Genomic DNA, 16,481 nt, shown 5'->3' on the forward strand with positions numbered 1-16,481 from the left:
CAAGTGGAGCTGAAATCTTATACCAATTGCAACACTACTTGCGTAATCTATGTGATCCAATGCCCTTGCAACTTGCTATACATAGGACAAACCCAGCAAAAAATTAAAGCACGAATCCTACAACATGGGAGCCGCATCCGCTGCGAAGTTACAGGTGCACCCCTGGTTGAACATTGCAAAAAGACAGGCCATACTCTGGACTCTTTTAAATGGACTGTGCTTGAAAAGGTAGTCCTGGGAGCCAGAGGGGGTGATATCACCAGGATCTTGAACATGCGAGAAGCTAAATGGATGTCTTTCTTTGATTCGATAAAAAACAAACTCAACAAAACAGACAGCAGCCATGTGCAACTCACTGCATTATCTAACTAGGGGCGCTATCCTTTGGCTCCAATTTCCACCCAAGCTGTAGATCTACTGCAGAATAGCCAGCATGGATATTGCTCCGTAACATTCTCTACAGGGCGTATGTATATCTGATTTTTGTTCCTTAAAATATTCTGCAAGGCGGATGTATGAACCCCCCTATTTGAAAGATTTTTGATGTTAAACATGTGGGGATTTTTGATAATTTTTAAAAATCTGTCAATTAACATACGATAGGACGCCTCACCCTCATGTACGAGAGGTGTGCGCCCGTCTAACGATTTTCCCTTCTTGTTTCCAATATTCTATGTATATTGCCATGTGATTGCGGCGCCTCACTCATGTTTTGAGAAGTGCGCGCCACTAGATTTAACCTTCAACCTTTATGTGAATATTAGAATTGTGACATTGCTCAATCGTGAACCTGCTATACACACGAGCCTGCACTGTCATCCTAGACACGTTGATGCTGCCGCCCGACAGTCTTTTCTCCATTGACATAACCACGCATCCTGCGGTAGTAGTACGTGCACGCCGGCGAAGGGCGTCTGTACTTAATAAGCTTCCACAACCCTCTGCGCTGTTGCTGATCTGGACGGCAGACACACGAAACCTCTCGAGAAGCTGGAGGTTCCCCCCCCTTCAGGTATTTGACGACCGATCCACCCAGGGCAGTGTTAGCTGACACTCCTTTCACTCCCTAGACATCAGATTAAGTTATGGCCCTCGGCATCACGGACCGCGGCTGCGGCTGTCTCACGATGCCATTGTTTTGACACGAACAATCTTGACTAAGCTGTGAGTACCGATGGTTTTGTTTTAAGTACAGACATAAACAGCAGCCATCCGCATTCGGATAACATTGCTGCTACCTCCGCTGTATGTTTTTAATCTTCTGCAGTGTAATTGATGGACCAAACGGATCTAGCGGCAAGAATTACCCGGCAACGCGGATCCTAGAAGTCATAACCTCCATTCATAAGTTCAGATCTAGCCATTGGTGGCTTGACACACGCTTAGACTAAGTTTCATTCCTTAACTTATGCTCTTTGAACCCACTAGCTCTTCTAAGAAAATTGTTATGAGCATCCCGCTCTCCACCCGATTTGGAGCCTGTTGGTCCGACATAGTATAAAGTATGCCAAGCCATTTTGACCTGGTTGTCTTCCCTGTATATTTCATTTGTTGCAATTACCCGACGTTGATTACGTACACCTCCACATTGTTTTAGATAAGCCTGGCCCCGTCCACCACCTTCCTACACTTCACACCCTGTCCTGAGGAAGACCCCGCTTTAAGGTTTCATCGACACCTACAATCCTTTGGGGTCGAAACGTCTACTTTATCCCGCATTACAACCAGCCAGCGTTACATAATTCATGGACATTATTCTCTGTACATTTGGCATGGTATCATAAAATTGATTCAACATTGATTGTTATTCTTCGGCTCTTTCTGAAGCCGGGATCAACTAATACTGTGATCTTACTGATTTTCTTCTTCCATTTGTTACCAATTTTGAGAACGTTGCACAAACCCCTCTTTCACTTACACGTCATCCCTCGTTCACTTCTTAGGGGCACTAATGATGTTTGACTAAAACTGCAAAGAATATACTTGACACCGTGTGATTAAATAACAGTGTGTTCTTACTTTGTTTTATGTTTTCTTATTATTTGTATTATTGTTACTTGTCTAAATTATTGCTAGGGGGACCCCTTTCTTCTGTACCATAGTGCACCCAGGTCCCAGTGACTTATGGGTATACCCTCTTACTGTAGTGTCCCCGACGTATCTGTTTGGACGATGTCCCCCAAAACATTGGGAGCTTACATAGGAACCCATCTTATCGTTTCGTGGGATGGTATACATTGAGAAGATGTTACTACAACCGGTCAGATTCGAAACGTCATACATGCTGGCAATGAGAATGACGCGCAAAATCGGTAGGCATAACAGAGTGACCAAATCACAGTCCATCATGGTAAAGAGCTATAAAAGGTATAATAGTGACATGTCACAGGGTGGAAAAGGTGTCCAAAGCCTTTAAAGACTCCAATAAGATGTCCCAGCTCATCGCTATGGGTCTTTTCCGTAAGCCAAAATGCTCTTCCCTGTGGAGAGCAGCACACTCTGCTAGACCCCAGTGTTCTACTACTTCTCTCCATGTCAAAACCCTAGGTGGAGCACCCGATTTCAACCTCCTGGTGAATTTGGCCAGAACTAGTGTCAGGTCCGCAAATTTCCAGTAAGTAAGTGCAATCTTGAGTAGTACCGGGGTCGATGTTGGGACTGGCACCAATGGACACAACAGTCTGTGAAGTATCCCCCGATGAATCATCCGGGGTATATTTCTCGTGCCCCTTTATAGATTATAGGCCTGCAAGATATAGGCCTCAGTGCATGCTGTGGCTGTAGGGGGAAGGGAAGTGTACAATAATTTAACCCACTGGATAAACTTAGATGGGCATCCCAAACATCCTGAGGGTGGCCAGCATGCATTTCGAGCTCAGTGTATGGTAGGCCTGTCAAAGGTCCTACGAAAGGCACCCTGCTCTCTGGAAAATCTCCGAACAGGCAGCCATGATGGGGGAAAAGCCTGTGAATATTTAGTGAGGTACTTCTGGTCGAAACAGTACCCACATTGATCTGGGTGTATTAATCTCGGTAAAAGGGGGAGGAGGCGATTAGGAAGTATTTTGCCAAGTATTTTGTATTCTGAACTAAGCAGTGATAGAGGCCTATATGCGATATCTGTATGGTCTCTACCATGTTTAGGCAGCGAGGTCAGTAGTACCTGCAATGTTGTGAGAGGCAGTGACCCTGCTAGTAAAGATTCCAGATATAGCCCCTCAATTCAAAGAGCCAGCAGTAGGGTGAAAGCAGCATAAAACTCCACCAGGATGCCATCTAAACCTGGGGTCTTGTTACAGTGGAGTTCCCTAATAGCAGTACGGATTTCAGCCACTGATATTGGCACTGCAAACGACACCTTACATCTGCCGTCGCTTGGAGTAGGCGCAACATGTCTAAGAAGCTGAGGTTGTTCGTTGTCGTAAAAGGTCACATTGATTTAGTTCCAAGTAGTTACACAGGTTTACACCGGGGTGACAATCTCAAGCATAGGTCTGAGGGAGGAGCATTTCTAATCAGCCGTTCTAATAGTGTCTGCCTTGGGATGTACACGCTGAAACCTATGATATGCAACTGTTCAAGGAATTCCGCATATTCAATGCAAGAGTCACAGAGCTCTTTAGTCCGTGCTCTGAGCCGCTTCACGCTCAAGCGTGCCCAAGCCCTTCTCCACCAGGCTTCAAGTTCCGGCTTACAGTCTGACATGCTCTCCCACAATAGAACTAATAACTGTCCCATGCAAGACCACTTTGAATCGTTTCCATTCTATCATTATAGAGGAGGCTGTATCAGTGTTGTTTAGGAGATAAGTGTTGATGGTTGAGAACACAGTGTCACGGAAAACACAGTCTTTTAGGAGGCGAGAATCAAGTCTCCATGTGGGAATTAGGTGGGAACTCGTCCCCCAGGAGAAAATCACTTGCAATTAATTGTGATAGGAAAATGTTTACCGATATAGGGTGTGTGTGTGTGTGTGTGTGATTCGCGTAAAAATGACAGAGTGCAGAATATACGATCTATTCATGTGTGTAACTTGTGTGTCGAAGAATAATAAGAATATTCAAGCATGCCCATGTTGCGACTACGCCATGCATCCCACAGTGACCACCCCTCGGCCCAGTTCAGAAGAGCTCTGGCCTGATGAATTGAAGTTGCACCAGGCAGGGGTGAACAACCCAAATTAGTGTCCAAGACTGCGTTAAAGTCCCCACCTGATATCCAGAGATATATATAGTCCAGTCTGCAAGTACCATTCCCACCTGGGTAAAAAAAGGTGTCTCGATTTGTGTTCGGGCATAGAGGCTTCCAAACACTAATGGTATACCATCCAGAGAGCCTCGGATCAGGGTGTACTGGCCATTAGTATCTATTCGGTTGTCTTGAGGAACAAAAGGGACCCCCTTCCTGATCCGAATCGTTGTTCCTCATGCGAACGCTGAGTATGTTGTGTGGAATAATTGTCCCCTCAATTTCCTTTGGAGTTTGAGGCATACAGATGGGTTTCCTGTAGGAATACTGTATGTGCCTTTCACCTAGTCAACTGCGCATGTTATCTATGACATTTATGAATAGACACCATCCCTCGAACGTTCCAAGTGGTGAAGTTATAGCGCTGAGTCGCTGTCATGGGCACCTCCTATGCGTGTTATAGTATCTGTGCATACTCCAGAATCAGGCCTATTGTATTGTATCAATAGCAATCTGGCACCCATCACAAACCCCCAGGAATTTCCCAATACAAGGTCCAAAATGAAGGAACATAGTTCGACCAAACAAGTATAGCAGCATAACATAACCACTGTGCTGTGTAACGTGCAGCTGCAAATGGGGCCATTTATGCACAACAGCCAACGTTGACACCTGGGAGGACCTAGTGTACCCATCCAAAAAAACATTGCGTCCTGGCCCCAGGGCCCAGCCAAGCCAAACACAAACCCCAATGTAATACAAAGTAGTTACACCCACCCATTTCACCCCCATCAACAACATATATACCTACTTGAATGTAGTATATGGAACCAATCGGCAATTATTCACGCCTTGGGATAATACCCCAGCACATACCTCAGCTACCCCGCCAACACTGTGGCAGAGTAGAGACAATAAAATACAGTAGGATCCAATGCCCATCCAATGTATTCAAGCTACAACCCATCAGCCTAGTAAGTCATTTGCCATCTGCAGCGTCATGGAGGGGAAAAGCGTCGGACTGTTGTCCGATTCGGAGTGAACCGTGTCGCCCCATGAAGATTCTTCATCTGTAAATTGGCGTGCCAACCGAAGTGTAGCTGCTGATATGATGGCTGCTTATTGGCCCTCCAACAGCTGCTCAGGGGTGTAGAAGAAATGATCCTTGCAGCGTTTGTCTTCTGCGCCGGAACTTTGCCTGTGGTCGCCGTGTGATATACGTGGCGGTATGTTTGAGGTTTTCAGCTACAGGGAGATCGGGGAATGCATGTTCTAACCATTCCCATGCTTCTGCTGGAGTATCAAAGAAGGTATTCTCTTGTTTGTGTATGATTTTCAGCCAGGCAGGGCACAGTGGAGCATATTTTAAATTTGGGGATTGGAGGTGTTGCTTGATCCCATGGTAAGAGCCACTCTGGTTCTGAACGTGTAGGGTGTAGTTAGGAAACAAAAAGACATGTGCGTTGTCTTGTTTGATCAGTACTTTTCACATGCAATTTGGATGCGTGTACCACGATCCTTGAAACAGAGTATTCGGGCTACTATGGGTTGAGGGGGTGCCACTGGTGCCCTCCTCTTTGCAGGAACCCTATGCACCCATTCTACACAGAACAGCTCTGAAAGCCCTTCCGGGGCCACCACCATACGTAGTCAAGTCACTATAAATTGGGTTGCATTAGGGCCCTCGCTATTTTCCGGCATTCCAATTATTCTGACATTATTTCAACATGAGCGCCCTTCAGCGTCTTCGAGCCTGTCCTGCAACACAGAGATCTGATGTTGGAGCCTTTCCATGATTTCAGACTGTTCCTTCCGCCAAGGGGCTAGGTCCTGTAGCGGCATCGTATTAGTATTCACTTTGTCCATGAGCTTCCTGTGGTCCGCTCCAAGGAGATTAACATCTGTAGCGAGGGACCTAAATTGCTGTTGCGAGACTCCCTAATTTACTTCAAAAGTAAATCCAGGTTATCCTGAGGAGTGCCCAATGAGGTGGGGAGTATCAGTTCTTCTTCCATGCCCACCGTGGAGGTGTCTGCGTCGGTGTGCCTGAATTCCTTGCATCAGTCTGCTTTCCTTTGGTGCATCCCAAGACTCCATAAGTAGCACCCCAGACGGGGGGCATGGGGGTTGAGGACGTAGTAAGCACTTTGGTGCGAGGTGGGTTCTTGCTGCTCCGTGTCTCTGGCCTGTCACCTCTATTCTTGCATGTCCACAAGTGGGTTTTGTAGGGCCACCTCCAATCAAGCCGGTTAGCACAGATGCCTGAACCTGGGCGACTGTGAGGGCCAGTCTGGGCTACAGGTTGGTGCTGTACACATAGATAAGGGGGACACCTCGGGCAGCTTGCATCTTACGCCTCTTCACTGTCCACACTGTGAGGCACTGCTATATTTGTAGGGCTGTTAGTATCCACACGGGCTAGGCAGATCTGCATCCAACAGGGACCAGGCTTTGCATACCGAGATCACCCCGCCGCTTCTCCTCCACAGTGTGACCTCCCCACGTGGCCACCAGACCAGCGCTTCTTATATGAGGGGAATGCATCCAGGAAAGGGGCGTGCAGATGGACCAGGGAACAAAACGCAATGTGGTTCAGTCGTAGCCCTGCCAAGGGCCAGGGTGCCCTGTCCCTTTACCTGCTGTGCAGCCCAAAAGTCTTCAGACCAACAGTTTTGCGTCTTCTGGGCCCATCACGTTCACGGCTCCACACAGTCTGGCCCAGCCCTCCTCCGTCGCAGGTTCCTCGACTCACACGGCCACAGGCCCAGTAGTGCTCCATGAGCCACATTAACTCTCTGCACCACAGCCATCGGAAACTTTGGAGACCGCTTTAGTCTGGCCTCTCCTCCGTGTGGCCTGGGGTCAACAACAGGCCCAACCGCGTCAGGAGCCACAAATCTACAGGAGCGGCGGGGTCAGTGATGGCCCGGTTCCTCGTCTCCCCGAGGAGGCAGGTCGCAGAGATCCACAAGCCTTTACAACATCTACAGGCACCACACAGTGTTAAAAAGTTATTCAGCACGGTCTCCGGTCCAGGTGGGTCCAAACAGGCCCGGCAGCAACCAACAGCATGCAATCTGGGATAGTGTACACCCAGACCCGGCCTGGGCGGCTTTCACCAGTCACTGTATGGTCAGGGATCAGCTTCTGGGTGTCATGCGGGCTGATGCTGTAGGCACCACCAGATCATGCAACCTGGAAGCAAGCATTGTGGGGATGGTGCGCCACCATTTTCCGCCAGACCCGGGAATTGTACCACCTTGCAGCAATGATGTGGCGCCAGAATGGGGCTATAACATGCCACCGATGTCCAAGTGGGCTTCCATCTCACATATCCGCCATCTTTGGCGGTTGGCCACGGCCCAGGTCTCTACAAACACCCTTGAAAGTATCATTGAACTGTCAACCTGTGAATAAGCCTGGTTTGGTAGATGCAGTCCAAACACCCTTGGAGCCAAACAAATGATGAGGTTGGCTAAAACGGGAGTGCACAGTTAGGGGGGTTTCATGTACAGAAAGATTATGTACAGCAAAGTGCCTTGTAGGGCTTCCCGGTGATACCAGATCAGATGCTTCTATGCTTGAATGGAACCTACTGTATTAACACACATGGTTTACTTTTTGTTGCCCCAAAACCCTAAGAGAACAGTATATATGTCTGTTGGAGGAAGAACAAGTAACATCTTTGTCTATCATTCTTCACTTTGGAACTGCCAAGAACAGACTAAACAATTCTTCTCCTTATCTTTAGGTGAATGACATATTTTACCGGGCTGGGGCTTACTTTTTCTCCAAAGATTTCTAGTTTCCCCAACAGCACTGAGTAGAAGGGCATCTCAATCAAATCCTTTTGTGAAACCTCTGGTGGACTGATTTCTAAGACTGACCTATCACTAAGTGTATTAGATTTTAAACTTATTTCAAGAATCCTACCACCAATTTCCCATTGGCTTAGCTCAATATTTGTTACCTCCAAGCATACAGACCTTGTTGATTCCATTTCTTCTTTAAAGGGGAAAATGTTTCCACTTTGCTGTATTGAGTTATTGTTAAAAGGAACTATGTAATAATCTTTATATACTTGTATCTCTGCTTGAACAGTCATACTCATTTAGGAGTAGCTCTGGTAATCATCTAATTTATTTCCCTCATTTGGCATTTATTGTCACAATCTGTTACCTCTTGCTTACCTACTTGCAACTTTCTTGTATCTTCAAACGATCTGATTTTCATAAAATTCTCATTCATACCTTATTCACGGATATAGTTTTTCCCATTAGTGCCTGTACGGCTTTTACAAAATATCAGGTGAAAAAGCTCTCAGTACTTCTTTTACTATTACAGACAGTAACTTGTTGAACCAATTCAACAAACTGAGGATTTCCAAGTTACTAATTATTTCCTCGGATGTGTTCCTTAGTGCATTCTTAGTAGTTGACACACCTACCCCGTTTATTTATTTATTTATTAAATCGGCTCTCATCCCTTGAATGAAATTTTTTGTCACTTTTCCTCTCTGTTTGCACCACACATCTGTGAGATATTTGTTTAAGCACTGCTCACGGATGTTCCTTTTCTTCTTCGCACCTTTATCTGATAGCTAAGACCGCCTCTGCGGACCTCCCTGACTGCACTCATGCGGCACCGCAGTCCATTTAAACGCCCAAGCAGTCCCTTCAGGTGTGTGGTCTTTTGCTGCACTTCAAAAATCAACTTTCAACTAATTTGAGACTATGAAACAGGCGATTCCTCTTTCACAGTTCCAATTTGCTCAGGGAAAACATCACATCAAAGGACATATTGGACTGTTATTAACGCCCACAAATTGGAAGAACTATTCAGTGGATAAGTGCCAGTGTGTAGCTATTCACAAAATATGTATTTTTTGTATTCAAACATTTAATTGATTGTTTGTTCCGAGTGAAGTGTGTGGAAGTAATATTAAAGGCATCAAGTTACCACACCCAGGTCATCCTGTCGTGTTACCTTTTCAGTGGTAATTGAGCTCCAGTATGTTGCCAAAATAATTGTAATAACATTAATATTCCGATTCAATATTGCCCCGATTATCAATGCCACTAGAAATTAGCAATTAAAATAATTGGCATCAAACTTCTCATTACCAACAATGCCATCAACATACAATATAAAAAGCAAAATGATCTATTTTAAAGCGTGCACGCACACACACACACACACACACACACACACACACACAGAGAAGGACAAACACGGTCGCTCTAAACACCACATATCTCACAGCAACTAGATGACATAGTAAACTCCTGCCATAGTCATATCCACTAAATGACTTGCACAGTTAAAAACAATATTTATTCACACCTGACTAAAAATAAGTGTTTCAGCATCTGTGCTCTTTATCAACAGTAAAGATTTTCATAGTCACAAAGGTTTGACCCGCAGGAGTTCAACAACGTTCCCAAAAGTACAAAACGAGATGGACTGCAGAGGTCTCTTCAAATTAGGTCATGTTCATGAGCATTTTGATCAACAACATCAATCCAAAAACTGCATCAGCTTACTTCATCACAAATCATGTCTCAATATACCAACCATATGCCCAGATGCCCAATAATTAGCACCAATCATAAGCTTCAACTGTGGCAACCAACAAATATTAAATGAAAAAAAGGAAAATACTATAATACAAAACAAGCATTGGCAACGCCAATAGGGCTGGCCATGCCAAGCTTATCTGGTGGTTAATTTTTTTGCATTCTTATTGTACAAAACATTTTTATTGCACAAACATATCATACAACGAAACTGAACGCACGCAGTCTCCTAAATGGCACCGTAAGAGTGGTTTGCCATAAAAATGTTACAATAACAAAAATAACGATCAAGTATCATCTTAATTGACATGTTCTGATTTTGATGGGCATGTGTCCTTACAACAACTATAGAAACCCTTTTAGTTTAATGCACATCACAGAAAATGATGGTCTTACAGATGCAAAAAAAGGAAATATTGGCTGAGAATTATTGTAACATGAAGACATCTTAAACACGCAAGTATAAGTACAAAACATAAGGAAATAAATAAAAAATAATACACAGACTAGGAATAATAAAAAGCATTGGCAAACTAAGGGACTAACTTACAAGAATGACACTGAAGTTCTCTCGTGATCAGGCATAATTATGTTGCTGTCGGCTGAAGCAAAATGACAGCTAGACACACCAAAATTGAATGAGGCTGACCCATATATATGTACGTAAATGTCATGAGCCGTTCAACGTATAAGCCTGTCTCTATGCCAGACAGAAAGAGGACCGGGTACACTTCCTATGTGGCAAGCTACAGAATGCTGATCAAAATATCTATTCACTTTAACATGGGAATTCATCATTACAGCACTTGCCACCAGACCTTACACATTCATGCTAATGACTCTCAAAGATATATTACATTTATACAGAGGCACATGCCACTGATTTCCTCTCCAGTGCAATTATACAGCAGCTATACACAATTTCATCAGAGGGGTATCAAATTAATAGATGAATGCACTCAATGTGGCAGATTCTGGACGCCAGTCTTACAAATGTAATCAGCCTAGAGACAACGGGGTTATTCTTATGGTATTCATTTTAACCTATTGTTCAAAATAACAAGGCATGTTATTCCACGCTAGCTTGGTTTTTCTTCACTGCCACAGACGATGGAAAAATGTTATCCAGAAGACACAGTAGACTGACATTTCGGTTGTTGATAAGCAATATAGATATTGATAATCAGGTAGGACTGATGTCGTGTGCATCAGAAAAGGAGCTGTTTTGTGTTACGACTCGTGGAGTTTTATAATTTCTTAGTTCATATGAACCACGGACGTTGGTAAAATGACAATAAAAAGCTAAAATGGTTATGAACTCTCCTTTGAGAACAAGTGACTTTAATTATGGCAGACTGTAAAAACGAAACCATGCCACAGCACACAGTGAGCTGCCACACTCTATGAGAGGAAGGGTTATAGTACTACGGTCAACAGCGAATGTGCACCGTGTTTTGGTTCTATTTTCCGCTTGGTTTGTTTTCATGGAAATGCACTCACTGTTGTGTTTTTTAAAGCCCGAAGGAAGTACCACTCCTCGGGGAGTCATCCTATCAGAATAAGAGGGGCGGGCACGCTCAACCTCATACGTTAAGTGGGCCCAAAGTTAAAATGCAGCATTTCCCGATGATGCGAACACACACGAATGGCCGCCATTCCCTGAGCCTCACGGCAACACTCTCCGTCCAAGATAACTATAACTGGTAATCGGCTCAACCCATGAACCACCCCCACAGCTGCCTCAAAACCCCTCTCCCCTGGATCTTTGCTCCCCACCGAGCTCCATCTTCCTCCCAGAGATCCGAGCAACATTTACGTACCCCAACTGACTACCACCTCGTTAACAACCCCATGCTGCTCTCTAACACCCTCTCTCTCCGGATACCTGCTCATTGTCTCCTCCTGTATCTCCTTGAATTTACTGACAACGAAGGACCTGAAGATCTCTTCGAAGTTGGCCGCCATAACTCGGCCGCGATCTACTCCGCGGCCGCAGCAGATCCATCCCACAATGCAACGCTCCGGAAACGAGCAGCGGTCCAAACGCGAGCGACAGCCGGTCCTGTCACGGGCGCAGCCAACATAAAAGAGGGAACGTGCCCTGTGACGAGTCAGTCTGCGCCCCATCTCTAGCAACGCGGCCATCTTACAATTGTAGCGCAGAGAAAACATATAGAACACTTTGAGAAATGTTAACGTATTCCAAATTTTTTCATTCTTTAAAATTAAGAAACGAATTGAGCTTTTTATAGACACGTATACAGAAATATAGCATTTGGATAAAATGTTGTGTTACTCTTTATATTGTTTGGTGGTTGTAGTCTAACATTAAAACTGTAATTTGAGTCCCTTGCTAAGACATAGTTGCCTTTCATATGTTGATTCGCTTAACTCTAGCGCTAAAAAACTGTTTTCGTGATTAGATGACCCGGCCAACGCTTCGTGTGTATTAGGGCAGTCCACCTTTTGGCTCTTCAAAGGAATGTGTGCCAGCGAGTTCATTTTATAAAGTCAAACGATTGCTAGCAGCTGAAAAGTGATATGTCAACAAACTGCCCAATGTACAAATGTGTCCCTTTTTCTTTGTTTAGGAGTTTATCTTAGCCCGGATTTTTATATTGCCCTTTTTTTGCATACTTGGCAAATTTTTAAAATTAGAAAGTGGGAGATTTTAAAAAAAATATGGCAGACCTGTCAAGTATCACGCATCAGGGCGTTAGGCTAAAGCATATTAGTGTGGTGGTCTTAGTAGTGAGCCATCCCGGTTTTATGGTATTTATATTTTTGTCATTTCCGTCTCTATTTATCGATATTTATTTTTTTGCTAATTTTACCTGTATTTATCCATATTTATTTTAGGTTTTGTCAAAAAAAGCTGAAATGTATATATTTTTACATTTATTAAACCAGTTAATGTACACTCATGCCTGACCGGTTTCAAAGATATATACACACTTAGCAGATAAAATACGCACTTATAAGAAAACGTGCACATTTTAGTATCAAGGTTGTGCAAATCTAGTGCTGTTTGATGGTTCTTTACTAAAGCTCCTTAATTTTTAATCACTTGCCTGTCAATCCACATAGCTTTTGGCCTGGCAGTTATGGTTGATAGAGAATCATTCAAAAACAAGCCAATTTCCATTTTTATCCACATTTAAAAATAAATACAGGCAAGAAAATAAATGGTATTCTGTCTGTATTTATCTGTAAAAATCTGTAAAAACGGAAAACAGGGAGCCTTAGATGTAATGTATCCACATGCATCCGAGGGGCCGGGCGCAGATCGAGGATATAAATAGACGAGGGAGGATCTATCGTGGTCAGACTACAGATCCACGAGCACTGTGTGTGTGTAAGTTTTGTCAACTGCACCACTGAGGCCTTTACACATAAGTACATGCTGGGGGTCGTAATCACCACAGTCTACATGACACCAGCGCAAGCCTGACAGACAAGAGGAGATGTAGCAGTGCAAGCCTCATGCTGATGGCAGAGTGCACACTGTGCTGCCGGAGAGTGAGCCTGGATGCTAGCCTCCGTCTCTGTTTATTTATTTTATTATTTATTTATTTGGCACATTTATAAAGCGCAATGGTTACACTAAAGACAGTGTGTCCCCGCCCTGTGGCACAATTGCCGAGGTAGTGCTGCCCAACACCACTACACTACATATCTCGTGGTAAAAGGTACGTTTTAAAGTTTTTCCAGAAACAGCCTCCTGGACCTCCATCCGGAAGCCCACCGGGAGCGCATTCCATTGTTCAGCAGCCAGTATGCGGAAGGACCGTCCCCCCATCCTCGCTCTCTTGACGGCGGGTACACACACCAGACCCACTCCACCCGATCTTAGCTGACGTGTAGGGACACAGGGGGTCAATAGCTCCGACAGATATGATGGAGCACTCCCCTGCAGGATCCGATGACAGACACAAAGTGCCTTAAATATGACTCACTCTCTTATCGGGAGCCAGTGTAGTGCCGCCCGAGTGGCCCTCGCAGATGACCTTCTAGGGCGCTTCAGGATTAAGCGGGCTGCCGCATTCTGTGCTCCCAGCAGACGGAGCATACTTTTAGTCGTCGCACCTAGATAAAGAATGTTACCATGATCCAGGCACGACGTCACCAAGGCATGGACCATGGTCTTCCTAGCTACCGTGGGTAGAAGGTCCAGCGTTTTCCGCAGGACCTTCAGAACCCCAAAACAGGCGACTGCCACCCGCCTGGTGTGATAGTCAAAAGAGAGGTTCGAGTCTAACCAAACTCCCAATTTTTTTGCCTGCACACAGGGCGTTGATGTCATCCCCAGATTCTGGGGCCATGTTGGACCCGGCCTCGTGGCGTGGTCCTACCCTTCCCGCATGGCGGGCCCTGGACGACATCGGCCCTCCATCGACCCGCTGTCGCCCCCCCCGGACACCACCCTCAACGAACTCCCGACGAGAGCAGCCCCCCTGGCATCCCCCGGCTCTCCCCCCTGGAACCCGGCGAACCCGGCTCGCCCCAACTCTCCAGGTCCGGTCACCACCCCAGGCCACCATTTCAGGCCCGACTCCATCTTGGGCCCATCACGTCCCGAGCACGTGGCCTCGGCCCGACCCCGGCCGCGGCCCCAGCGAAGCCCCGACATCGAGGCACCAAGATCAGCCCAGGTGGTAGAGCGGCCACTTGACGGATCAAGGAGGAGGGGAGTTTCGATGGCCCTCCCAGCCGTCCCCGGACGCCTGGTATCGATCGCCCTCCGGCCTCCCTGGGCGCTGGCTCCACCCCCCTGCTGGGTGTCTGGACACCTTCATCCCGGCCCCTCTGCCCCCCAGGCGCGAGGGTCCGGACATCAAAGGACTCAAGTCCTATATCTGGGCCAGCCCTGGATCAGGACGCCAGTTGTATCTTGGAATCGAAGCTCTGCTGACCTCGTCGCGGCTGATCCTGATAAGAACTCTTGTGCCTGGAACCTGGAACCTCTGAGCCCTGCTGACGCTGTCGCGGCTCGACCAAGCTGAACCACCTTCGGAGCCCTGCTGATGCTGTCGCGGCTCGACCAAGCTGAACCACCTTCGGAGCCCTGCTGACGCTGTCGCGGCTCGACCAAGCTGAACCACCTTCGGAGCCCTGCTGACGCTGTCGCGGCTCGACCAAGCTGAATCACCTTCGGAGCCCTGCTGACGCTGTCGCGGCTCGACCCAGCTGAACCACCTTCGGAGCCCTGCTGACGCTGTCGCGGCTCGACCAAGCTGAACCACCTTCGGAGCCCTGCTGACGATGTCGCGGCCCGACCAAGCTGAACCACCCTCAGAGCCCTGCTGACGACGTCGCGGCTCCTTGCACCCCCCCCAGCTCGAGGATTGAGAGCTGGGCGCAGGTATCCTAGTACCGGTTGGTACCAAGACGGTCCCGCTACCCCCTTCCCCCTGATACTGAGACTTTTGAGGATCCTCTGATCCCCCTGTACATATTGCTGCGAGAACTTGCCTTTATTCTTGATATAAAGACTCTTAAATCTACTCTCGTGTGGTGTCCCTCTGTAGTGGTGTGATTGCTCGGCTGTTACGATTGTAGGAGAGGAGCCTCGCCGAGGAGGCTTCTCGACAGCGCTCGGCCTACTCCCTAAAGAGAGGTGGGTCTCGGGGTGGTCAGTCAGACATCTTCTGTCTCCCCTGGGATCGCCTTTCTAACAGGCCACCATGCCGAGGACCACACTGTCGGTGCCCTACCCACCACAAGTACCTCCGTCTTGCTGCAGTTCAACTTCAGGCAATTCATTGCCATCCATGCAGCCAGTTCTTGCAGGCATGCCGTGAAGTTGGATGCAGCCATCTCCGGAGCCTGGGTCAGGGAGACCACCAGCTGAGTATCGTCAGCATAGGATACGACCCTGATCCCAAACCCATCAGCAATCCCCGCTACTGGAGCTACGTAGAGATTGAACAAGTTTGGGGACAGGGTCGATCCCTGCGGCACTCCCTGCCTCAGCTCGATGACTCTAGAGTAGTGAACCCCTGTCTCACCTGGAAGCAGCGCCCAGACAAAAAAGATTTTAACCAGCTGAGGGCATTGCCCGACACCCCTCCATTTCTCAGGCGTTGCACCAGCGTGTGATGGGCCACCGTGTCAAAGGCGGCACTTAGATCCAACAGGATCAAGGCCGCCGTTTGACCTGCGTCCACCAATTGCCTGATGGATTCGGTGGCAAAGAGCAGCGCAGATTCAGTGGAATACCGTGCTCGAAACCCAGACTGGGTTGGATGAAGGAGACCGCATTGCTCAGTTGGTCATTCACGACTTTTTCTGCCACCTTCGCAAAGTACGGCAAAAGTGAGATTGGTCGTAAATTGTCTAGTTAGTCCAGACCAATATGCGGTTTCTTAGGGAGCAGCAGGACCACAGCTTCCTTCCAGCAGCTGGGTACTCTGCAAGTCCTAAAATATATCTCCACCAGATGTCTTATGTAGGGCTCCAGACACTCCAAACTCCCTCTCAGCCTTTTCGGTGGTGCCGGGTCCCTGGGAGAACCGGACTTAATGCTGCGGCAGATTTTAATTAGGTGCTCCGGGAGGGGCATCAAAAATTTCTTCAGCCCTTCTCCCTCCTCCTCAAGTTCACGCTCCTCAGTCCCTTCGTCTCCTATTCTGGCCGATACAGGGAAGGTGGCGTGTACTTTCTCTACTTTATCAGAAAAAAACTCAGCTATCCGATTGCAAAACTCCTCTGAGCCCA

General features: G+C 46.9%; 1 protein-coding gene across 6 annotated transcripts in view; it reads right to left on the reverse strand.

The window, feature by feature from the left end:
• The window catches only part of SON (SON DNA and RNA binding protein), a 661,708-nt gene extending 649,865 nt beyond the window's left edge, over window positions 1–11,843 (reverse strand). For 5 of the 6 annotated variants that reach the window (XM_078656944.1, XM_078656946.1, XM_078656945.1 and 2 more), the window contains exon 1: window positions 11,650–11,843. In XM_078656944.1, coding sequence (XP_078513070.1) covers window positions 11,650–11,729 — 80 coding nt within the window. In that variant the 5' untranslated portion in view covers window positions 11,730–11,843. The remainder of the gene's footprint in view (window positions 1–11,649) is intronic. The other variant, XM_078656949.1, reaches the window with a different exon arrangement.
• Between the last annotated feature and the right edge of the window lie 4,638 nt (window positions 11,844–16,481).

This window comes from Lissotriton helveticus, chromosome 8 (genome assembly GCF_964261635.1).
Source record: "Lissotriton helveticus chromosome 8, aLisHel1.1, whole genome shotgun sequence".
In the NCBI taxonomy this organism is placed as follows: domain Eukaryota; kingdom Metazoa; phylum Chordata; class Amphibia; order Caudata; family Salamandridae; genus Lissotriton; species Lissotriton helveticus.